The 11,220-nt window shown below is 32.2% G+C and overlaps 1 protein-coding gene across 1 annotated transcript; it reads right to left on the bottom strand.

Annotated features, from left to right (window-relative positions):
* Window positions 1-461: 461 nt before the first annotated feature.
* LOC115972264 (BOI-related E3 ubiquitin-protein ligase 1-like) lies at window positions 462-2,860 on the bottom strand. Its single transcript, XM_031092478.1, has 4 exons — window positions 2,046-2,860; window positions 1,873-1,958; window positions 1,408-1,778; window positions 462-1,311 (listed from the first exon to the last, which is right to left on the bottom strand). The coding sequence occupies exons 1-4, from the start codon at window positions 2,090-2,092 to the stop codon at window positions 775-777; spliced, it is 1,041 nt and encodes a 346-aa protein (XP_030948338.1). The 5' UTR covers window positions 2,093-2,860; the 3' UTR covers window positions 462-774.
* Window positions 2,861-11,220: the final 8,360 nt, after the last annotated feature.

Genomic DNA, 11,220 nt, shown 5'->3' with positions numbered 1-11,220 from the left:
AAAGAAATGATCATCTGTACATGTTAATATATAAAGACCTATCATAATGTCATTCAATGAATCCGTAGTACAAATTGACAACTATTTGACAACACTACTACACTATGCATGCCTGTTGGGTCATTTGAACCCTAATAATCTAACGCAAAAGCTGGGATTCTTGATTTTGTGCTCCTTACAGCTTATGATTGAAATCTAGAATAATGGTTCATCAACCCAAAAAGAAAAAAACTAGAATAATGTCCTTTAAAGAAAATCAACGCATATAATAATGTAGCATTATGCACATCGATAAAATAAGTCTCAAAAGCTGTTGTACCCCCCCCCCCCCACCCCCAAAAAAAAAGAAGGCCTAGTTTTTACTATGGCTGCACTAGTGTAACACTTTAGGATCAATACTTAGCTAATGCATAATGCTGCATTAATTAACAGAAGAATCAATAAAACTCGAGGATAAAAAGTGACTACAAATAAAAGAATTTATAATATTGAATAAAATTTAAAAGAAAAAGAACCAAAATCAATGCCACTACCCATGTGGCCCATGTACATTACCTCTAGGTATTTCCACTCCAAGAGGGGGAACCACAAAAAGAAAAAAGGGAGAGATTGTAATTCTTATTATACTCGATATTATTTGATTTTCCTTTTTTTTTAAAAATAATTTTTTTTTTATGAAACAAAAAAAGAAAAAAGAAAAGGGACCATCATCTGATTGGGCCTCTTACCGGGCCTGGGCTATAGACAATTTGGGCTTTGAGCAAAGAATCAGCCCTAAGAAAGGTAAACTTCAACACTGGAGTTTCTCATGATGAGGCAAAGTGGGCAAGCTTGAGCCACTTGGTCACACTCTGTACAGAGGCACAGATGCCGACACGGCAACAGAACCACCGACGCGGCACGTTTCCGACACGCTTTACAACTCGGTCTGGACACGACGACACGGTCCGGGTCTACGTATGCCGACTCGGCATCCTCAGCCTGGCCATCCACGCCCACTGCGCACCCTAGCTGATCCTCCACCCTCCTGCTATCCTGCGCCGCGGCACCTCCGCTCATTATAGCCCTCTGGAGTTGGACCTGTAGAGACGCAGCCTGGGCCTCCTGGGCCCGAGCCTTGGCTTGCCAAACCTGCGCCTCGACGCTAAGTTGCGCTGCGCGTGCCTCCAACTCCGCGTTCTTGCGCGTGGCCTTCTCCACTTCCGCCTCTTTCTCTCGCAATTTACGAGCTACAGACTCTTCTGCTGCGCCCAGCAGCGCACGGTAGTGCCTCTGCCTCTTCTCCACTAATGTGCGCCTCAGTTGCTCTCCCTGTCAAACCAGAACAAAATTTTAATACCAAATTTTCGTATTATAAAGAAAGAAAAGAAAAAGAAAACCCATTTGAGCAAAAGAGAAAATGAATACCTGGGCTTGAAGGAATTGCTCGAGTTCATCACGCTGTTGTTTGATTTGAGTTGCATAGTCATCTGTTATTACAGATTGAAAAGGAGATGAGTGGCAAACATGTTGTTGATGTTGCTGCTGCTGCTGCTGTTGTTGTTGTTGATGCTGCTGCTGTAATTGTTGTTGCTGTTGTTGGTCTCCAAAGGATAAGCGGAGGCCTGTGGAGACTACATTGGGGTGATGGGTATTGTTGTGGAGCTGAGAAAGGTCTATAAGCTGAGGAGGCTGTGATTGCAAAGAGAATATTGGATTGATTGGAGAAGACGATGATACCCCAATAGTTGCCGCAACTTCTCTTCCTCTCTTCCTCGGATTATTGCAATTAGTCCCCACTGTCATTTATCAAAATTCAAACTTCAGAGTTAGCCCATTTCAATGGCAGAAATAAGAGTAGTTCAATTGGGTTATAAAGAAAAAAAAGTGTACCTCCATTGTTGAATAACATATGGGATTGATCAAGAAATCCTCCTGGTTGAGGCTGTAATGAATAATCATGCCCTTCTTGCCCGTTTCTACAAATAGGCAATCAAAGAAAGAAGGAAAGAGTTAGAAAAATATTAGCTAGAGAAAGAAGAGAGAGAGAGAGAGAGAATGCAAACCTGTTTAAAAGGAGAACATTTGAAGGGTATTGAGCTTGGACAGCCATGATATATAAAGTGACAGTATTGAATATAAGCTTGATAGATTGGAAGAAGGTGAAGAGGCAAATGGTATGGGCAAGGTCAGAGATAATATTGATATGAAGAATAAGATGGGGTAGCTGGTCGATGAGGAGGAAGGCAAAGGATTTGAAGGGATTGAAGAGATTTGAGAAGATGATATTAAAGGAGCGCAATGTGAAGGGCCAACAATAAACGCTAGCACATAAGAAGCATGAAAGAGAAGGAAAGATACCTCCCTCAACACAAGGCGGACTCTTCAATGACAAAATTTATACCTCCAACCAAAAAAAAAAAAGAAAAAAAAAAGAAGATACTTGTAGAGAGAGAGAGAGAGAGAGAGAGAGAGAGAGAATCAAAAGGAAATGAAATTATGTCTGTTGAGAGGGCAACACCACCATCCATGCCCCTCTTCTTCTCATTTCTCTTTTGTTTATATTTCACCTTGCACCTACTTCTCTTTTCTTTTCTTTTTTTCCTTCTTTGTGTTTTGCTTTGTATGCTATATATGCTTTGAAGAAGAAATAGTATATATTGATGAGAGAGAGAAAGTAAAGAGAGAGAGAGAGAGAGAGAGAGAGAATAGGTTGGGAGGAAGAGATAGATAGATAGATAGATGCGATTGAAACGAATCAGTCCAAGAGAGAGACACCCTTATTATTCTGCTCTTTCTTGCTTAGCTTTCGTTTGTTAGCTTTGCTTCTTCTTCTTCTTGTTCGCGTGGGGTTGGGTTGGCTTTTCTTGAGGGGTAGTCTCGTGTGTTTCTTATTGCTTATTACCAACACCAAATATTTACTTCTTTTTTTAATTTAAAAAAAAAAAAAAACAAATTACTCCTGGTTTTAATTACTTACTAGCTAAGGAGTAAAAGTAAAAAAAAAAAAAAAAAAAAAAAAAAAAGTAATAAATAAGAGAGAGATAGTCAGAGAGGTGTGTGTGAGAAATGTGAGAATTGAGAGGTGGTAGTGGGCTTTGGTGATAAATAATATTAATAATAATAATAAAAGATGGGTGGTGAAGTATTTGTATTCGTATATATATATTGACGTAATGTAAAATGGTTTGTTGGAGTTGGGAGTTGGAATCGGAATTGGAATTGGAGTGGTGTAGAAGTAGAACAGATTTCGTTGTTGCAAACGGGCGTGTGCAGCAGGGTCTCTGCCGTTACCGCTGCCGCTGGGTTGGGACTTTTTTTTTTTTTTTTGGTTTCTTTCTATATGCGCCCCCATGCGACTCTCGCCAGCTTTGCCTTCACACACACTCTCTCTCTCCTAATAGCCTCTAATATATTTCTCAAAAATATTTTAATTTTTCTCTAATATATATTTCTTTTTTTTATTTAATGAGGAAAAAAAAAATAGAACTCTAAAAGAGCATGTTTTGTACCCCATTTAAAAAACAGTTTAAATGATTTTTTATTTAAAAAAAGAAAAGAAATTGGTGGGTCCCACTAAAGTCGATATGTTTGACAACTCTTTTCTTGAATCAGTTTTAATAAGCAAAACTATTTTCCGAAAATCACTATGGACTGATGTCTTTTGCTTTTATTTTTTGTTTTCCTATTCATTTTATAATGGTAATTAGGTTAGAGGTTGTGGATTTTGGGGTTAGGTTGTGGTGTGGCCGTGGGTTTTGGATTGAATTAGATAACCGCATACCACCATGAGACCACTATAAAAAATAGGTTTTTTTTTTTTTTTTTAATTATCTATACTACTATTTAAGGGACTTCTTTTATTTGGGATTATTATTTTTCTTTTGTTCAAAAATGCCCTATACCCCTATGTTTAAGTAGAGATATAACTTTAACTCCCACAAAAACATTGCCTAAAAAATAGGGTCAATATTCTATTAATTTTCAAATTGCTTTATCCACTTATAAGTTGGATTCTCAAAATAAAATAAAATTAAAACATGGTTTTTTTTTTTTAAATTTTGTTACAAAAAAAAAAAGCCTTATCGTATGTGCGAACGTATGTGATAAGGCTAGTTTATTTTTTTATATTGTTGTTGGTGATCGATTTTTATTGATTTGGGTTTTCCGTGGCTAAGTTCGCAGATTTTTTTTAATACAGTTATATTTGTCCAAAATAGTAAATAATTAAATAAATTTTTTTTATATAAAAAACTTATCCAAAATGCACTAAATTAAACAAAAACTAATTTCTTTGGAGATAATCAAAATGGTAAAAGAGATGTTAAAAATTAAAATTAACCTCAATATTTTAAGGCTTCCTCTCTTGGTTGTCTACCTTAACCATGCTTGATATATATATGGTATATAAAAGTTTTTTTTTTCCTGTATTATTTTTAAAAGTCATTAATCATTATTTGTATTGGAAAATAGTGCAAATGGAAGGTGAAAAAAATATATACATTGCGAGTGACGTACCAAATCAGCTTTCCTTCTATTCTTTATTGGAATTTGGGCCAGTACTTATATATATATATATATATATATATAATTATTCTGTATTATTGATTGTTTTAACAAGACAGCATTTGTATTGAAAAATACTGCAAATGAAAGGGGAGAAAAATGCATTACCAGTTGATGTGCCAAATTAGCTGTCCTATTAATTATTGGAATTTCAAATAAAATTTGTATTTGTCTATCCCTCTATTATTATTATTATTATTATTATTATTATTGGTAAATCTTGTTGAGAAAAAAAGATTTTTGAATTTTACCTTTTTTTTTGGCAGAATGATTCTGAGATTAACTTGATTTTTAAGAATGTTCCTATTGTTTATATTTCTTACAGATCACAATACCTCCAACCTAATTGCATGCTTGTTAGTTGAGTTCTGTACTTTCCATTTTACAATGTTTTGGTGATTGATGCAAGATTTCGGCTATGACTATGTCAAATGACTGATGTAGTCATTTTAACCCTAAATTTAGACAGTGAGACAAGTGAACGATGAAAGAAAACTTCTAATTGAATTTGCTTAATTAGTTAAAACAGCATTGTTATTATTAACAAAAACGTTTGTTCTAACCTTCATAAGTATTTATAATCCTCGAGTGGCTAAAAAAATTATTTCCAAGTAACACAAAGTGTAGGATTAACAAGTCTTAACGCCTTTATGCTCTAAATTTAAGGTATTCATATATTTCTCTTTGAATCTTTCTTTCTACATTTTTTTTTTCTCTATTTTAAACCCTTTTTTTGGGTTACTTAGCAAGCAGGAGAATCATTATTCAAACATTCAACAGTACACAGATAGTTGCCTTAATACCAATCGCTATAAAACCCTTTGAGACACGTCAGCTTTCTAGAGGCTATTCATATATATATATATATATATATATTGGCTGAATTATTAGATAGTTTTAAAGTTATTGTTGCTATAATAATGGTTATTAATTTTCTTTGCTGTATACTGTTTTTACGGTATCTATTGGTATACTCAAATTTATGATTATGAGGGGTCGGTGAGTAACCTTCTTATCCATTTCAATTTTATATTAAAAAAAAAAAAACCCATATGAAGTTGTTCCCCAAAGATTATTACGAATCTACTGTTACAAACTCATGGGTAGAACTCACTCTTAGAAACTGGCTTGCAAAGGGAGAGTACTCAAAAGCTTATAAACACATAGTTAAGCTTACACTTAAGATGTGAGGCACTAGGATCATAACATACCACCACTCAATGAGTTATACCAGATTAATCGTGGTGATGGTTGGCTTTAATACTAAATGTTACAAACCCATGGGTAGAACTCACCTTTAAAAACCGGCTTGCAAAAGACAGGATGTCCAAGAGTTTATAAACACATAGTTAAATTTATACTTAACTAATATGAGACACTAAGATCATAACATCTACCTAATAAATTGAGGGATGATGAATATCATCCTACAATAGTAAAATTCAAAGGCCGTCTAGACTATGCATGAAATTATTAAAATGTGCATTAATTGAATCACATTTAAGAAAAAAAATGAATTTTCGAATAACTCAACGAACTTGTATGTACAATTTTAATGCTAGACTAGATTAACGCTAGTTGTTGCACTACTTTTTTTTTTTTTTTGAGAAGGTAGTTGTTGCACTACTAAGTACTAAGTACCAAAAAAAATGTATTGAAGATTCATTGGAAGAAGCACTCAGTGGTCCATCCCACAATTATGACTTCGTGTGTGTTATATCAAAAGGGAAACCAATAGATTGATGATCAACCAAGTTCAATTTTCCAAATAAAAATTTCTCAACTTATCTATTCGTACACTTCAATTTTAAAAAATGGATGTAAGACAACAAAAAAAAAAAAAAAAATTATAGCCAGTAGTGGTGGGCATTGTTTGTGCATTAGAAATTATTCAAGAACACAGAATATAATTTATATTGGTGGATATTCGATAAATATTGGGAAGAATGGTTCCAAAAGAAAGGAAGCTACCTTTTAAATTTTTTAAATTTTATAGTTGTGAAAAAATTATTGTTATCTTTTAATAATGCGTTTTACCTAAAATTTCCACGCTTCCACGGATGATGAAAATTATTTTAAATTTCTTGATCTATCGAATAAGTAAATAAAATAAAAAGGCAACACTCTAGAATTGTAGGAGTAAAATGAGATCTTAGAAAACGATAATTTCAAAGGAAATTTTTATTTTTTTAATAAAGAAAATTTTAATTTTAATTAGGGTGACTGTACATTGTCTTCTCATCTTCTTTTTGAGTGCGTAATCCGATATGGCATTGATGGTTGCACAAATTAAAAAAAAAAAATAATAATAATAATAATCTTGGATGGGTGCTTCACAACTTACAAGGCTGAATTATTTGGTTGCTCAGAGAGCCACATACATTGGAGGGGAACAAAATGAAGGTAAAAGCTCATTCGAATATAGTGGGAATAGCTTAAGATAGGATAGGAAATGATAGGGTTTAGGGTGGCATTTGTTGCGGTGTTAATTAAAAATTTTCATCTGATACGAATCACTTAAGTTTATTTTAATTAAAAATTTTCATCTGATACGAATCACTTAAGTTTATTTTATTTTGAATGAAATATTAGTAGGGTCCCATTTCTATAAATTGGATTGTTTATTTCTTCTACCTCCCTTTTCTTTTTAATTGAGAATCTTAAACTGTAGTTAAACCTTTATTTGCATTTGAAGCTAAGTGAGGCAGCGGTACAATTTTTTATTTAGGATAACTAAAAAACTTGAAATTTTAAGTTGATCTATAATAAAAAATTCATTGGTTCCTAGTTTCTAAAAAAAATATGGACAATAGTTTTTTTTTTTTTTTTAATTAACCTCTTGTGGTTTTTCCTCTCATATCTCTCATCTCTCTCTCTCTCTTTTTTCCCGTGTATTACAGCATGACTTTTGAAATTTGTTTTCTTGATAATTAATTTTTTTTTAAAACTAAAGTTTTCTAGAATTTGCTGCTTAGGTATTTTTATTTGACTTTGTGAACAATTATTCTTAATTCAACACTAAAAAATAGTCAGAATGAGCTATCAAAAAAAAAAAAAAAGTCAGAATGAGATTGAGGATATGTTTAGATACTGTTTATTTTGTTAAAAGTATTATAAATAAAAGTAAAAGTTAGTTGAAATAGTACAGTGAGATTCATAAATAATGTCAAAAAGTACAGTGATACCCATAAATAATAGTAAAAATAAGTTAAATAGTGAAATAATTTTAATTTTTCATCCGAGTTCAAACGTACACCGAGACCAAAAGGTTGAGGGAGAAATATTTTGCCATTAGTATTACTGAGGGTATTTGGTTAAATTAACAATTCTGAAAATTGCCAATATTCCTGTTACTGTGAAAAAAAGAGTGAAAAAAGAGTAACTTGGTATCAGAAATTGGAAAAAGAAAAAGAAAAAAAATGAATGAATCTCACAAGAAAAGTTGTAAGTTGGTATTGGTGATCTTCCCCAAAACCAAGAAGGATTTTTAACTTTAATTAATAGAGGTGACAAAGAAAGAGGGAAGCCACCCAAAAAAATAAAAATAAAAAAGAAAGAGAAAGAGAAGAGCGGAAAAATGTGAAAGAGAGTGCTTGGAATGGCATCACGCAAATTGTCTTTGCTTTGGTCCCACTTTTAGGGTCGGCTTCACCTCTTTACCTATTAATCATCTCATCTCTCTCTCTCTCTCGTAATACATACCTGCACGGCAAATATGACTCTCTCTCTCTCTCTCCACTGACACAAACACAAACACAACTCACGACTCATTGTTTTCTTCTCCTCTCTAAAGACAGCCTTTCCTTTTCTCTCTATCCGTTTGGTTGTTTTTTGTTTCTTAATTGTCTTAATTAGTAATACATTATTTGTTTGCTTACATTGTAAAAGCTAAACAACTCTCTCCTTGGTTTTTTTTAATTTTTTTTACCTGGTCCTCGGATGCATGTATTTGAAATTGAAACCCCGTGCCTATTCTACATCATTCTATATTAAACTTTACGTTTATGATTTGATATAAAATAACAAAAGAAAAGACTTAATAATGTTGACCTTTATTTGATGGAATTACATGAACCAATGTTTTCAAATCCTGTTGATCGAATTGGTTGACTGTATGCTTTGATTTACCCACCAAAATTATATCTATGGTTGATCTAGAAGTTGTACAAATATATTTTCTTAACATTATTTTTTCCTTGCCACCGAACTTGTTAATTCAACTGGTATGATACCTCTCCATGTACTAAGTGTGTGCACGAGATCCATGACTTAGAGGCTAGTTTATGATTTCTAACCATTTAAAAAATATATATATATATATATATATATATATAATTTTTCCTTTGGTAGAAATGTTCAGCAACTTCGAGTGTCCACTAATATGGGGCACTTTACGTAGCTTACAACTACTACAGAGTTAAAATATATATATATAGGTTATAAAACCCTAAACACAATCTTCATGATTTTATCCCTTTAAATCAGTGAGTTATTGATGAATGACTATCCGGAATACTTTCAAGCATTGATTTAAACAATGACAGAGAATAATTGAGTCATTCATGATCGATATTGGCCAAGTCAACACGGTCATGTTTAGCAGCAAAGTTTTAGAATAGTGAGGAATTTTCAACAAAGCCTTTTTTGAATCATGATTTGGTTTTATCTACCGGAAGCTACGTACTGAACTTGTGCTTGGGGCTTGGGGCTTGGGGCTAGGGACAAGGAAAACTGTTCATGAAATTGTGAATTACTATAGATATAGAAATAAGTAACTGAAATCTCCATTAATAATGCTTTTGATTTCTTGTCACTCGGGCCGGATGTTTTATATTTCCCATAACTAATTTGTTTAACTTTAACATTTGAAAGAGTAATTAATTGGGCAAAACTTTGTATATTTTAAGTATGGTCGATCCACCAATGAAGCAATTTTTAAAATGCTATTTACATATATATTAGCAATTGTTATATATTCTCAAAACAGAAAGTATAATTCATGTTAAAATGCTATTTACATATTAGCAGTTTTATATGTCTTAAAGATGTCTTGTGTAGTAAAAAATATTGCAGCTCAATTGATTATATTTTCTTGTGTTTTTAACAGTGGCTTTTAGGGTTCAAATTTTATCTCTCTCAATCATCCAATTATCAAAAAAAGATGTCTTGTGTATGACATATTATTCATGTTACAAAAGTTGCATTCTTTCAAACCAAAAACACGTTTCCGACCAAAAAATATTTAATGGTAAAAAACAACTTGTTCTCTAGTGTTTGGTTGAAAATGCTCTAAAAAACATAGTTTTTACGAATAATATAACCTAGTTAATCTCACAATCTAATATATTGAAAAGAAAATTGATAGTATTACCCTCTAACAGAGAGTATAATATTACAAAATCTAATATATATATATATATATATATATATATATAATCAAAATATACAACACCAACATCTAATATCACAACAATCCAACCAACACAAGTAGATTCAATTGTGCTGTGACTTAAATAATGCTCCCAAGTACAGGATTGTTGCGAAGTAATAACTCGATAAGTTCGAGGTCGAATCCACAGAGAAAAGGGAATTGATTAGCAAACCACAAGAGAATAAAACTAAAATAATAAAGTTTAATTAAAGAGATTTTTGATGGTTTAGTAAAGTTAATTTAAATTGAGAGAAAATAACAATATATTAAGGCGCTAAGGTTTAGGGATCCACACACAACACATCTATTAGTAGTCTTAACAATATTTATTTTATAACTCAACTAAAATTCATAACTAAAATTCATACGAAGGATGATCTTAGTCGGATGATTTAACAATAAAAACTCAAGAATTAATTGTCTAAGGTAGTTTTATGAAATTGATTGATTTTAGGCAAAACGAAACTAGTGAATTAGTTTGCAAGGAATACTAAGTATTTAATATGTTCAGAGTCTACAATAAATCAAAGGATTATACAGAACTAAACACTTTTCTAGATGAGTAAAACATTCAAAAACATAAAAATATAAGCATTAAAACCAATAAATAATTGTTAAGAACATACCAATAAACGGTTGGGTTTCACCCCTTTCCTTAGCAAGGCTTCTAGCAAGCCATAATACAAATAAAACTTTAAAAACTGTAAAGAAACTTTAAGAAAACCAAAATTATGTTCTACGGCAGCTCTCTCTTGAATTTTGCCCTAAAGAGCCTTTAAAAAGATCAAGGAATCCTATTAAAAGTTGAATTCTTGTTTGGAGAAAATCCCAGGTTTTTAGGCTTCACTTAACCGACGTTTTCGACCCATTTAACTTCAAAATTCGGACTTTTGGTAAACTACAATGTTGTAGCCTTCTAAGTTAACTTTCCAAACTAACTTGAATTATCTCGACTGGACATCTGAGCCGAAAATTATAATCCAAATATTAACTGGTGCGCGGGTTGGAATCCTAATCCGACTTGAATTTAATTGGATTGGTCTTCTTTAACTTCATTATGACCCTTGTAAAAATAATGTTCATTAACTTTCTTCTTTGCACAAATTCACTTATATAATTTTATTATCCTACAAAAGACAAATTCACGCATTAAAATTCAATTAAGTATAAAATTAGTTATTTAGCATTATTTCAAAACTAACTATAAGATACATGAATTAACTCAAAATAAATATGATAATACT

The sequence above is a fragment of the Quercus lobata genome, chromosome 12 (genome assembly GCF_001633185.2).
Source record: "Quercus lobata isolate SW786 chromosome 12, ValleyOak3.0 Primary Assembly, whole genome shotgun sequence".
Taxonomy (NCBI): domain Eukaryota; kingdom Viridiplantae; phylum Streptophyta; class Magnoliopsida; order Fagales; family Fagaceae; genus Quercus; species Quercus lobata.
The sequence above is the reverse complement of the archived record's forward strand: the minus strand, read 5'-3'. Positions and strand labels throughout refer to the sequence as shown.

What these genes read in the sequence shown, in the direction of transcription:
- LOC115972264 (XM_031092478.1), bottom strand. Translation starts at nt 2,092, where the DNA reads ATGGCTGTCCAAGCTCAATACCCTTCAAATGTTCTCCTTTTAAACAG. An exon ending in TATGTTATTCAACAATGGAG is followed by an intron (nt 1,779 to 1,872) that starts GTACACTTTTTT and finishes GATAAATGACAG; the next exon opens with TGGGGACTAATTGCAATAAT. An exon ending in AGCAATTCCTTCAAGCCCAG is followed by an intron (nt 1,312 to 1,407) that starts GTATTCATTTTC and finishes CTGGTTTGACAG; the next exon opens with GGAGAGCAACTGAGGCGCAC.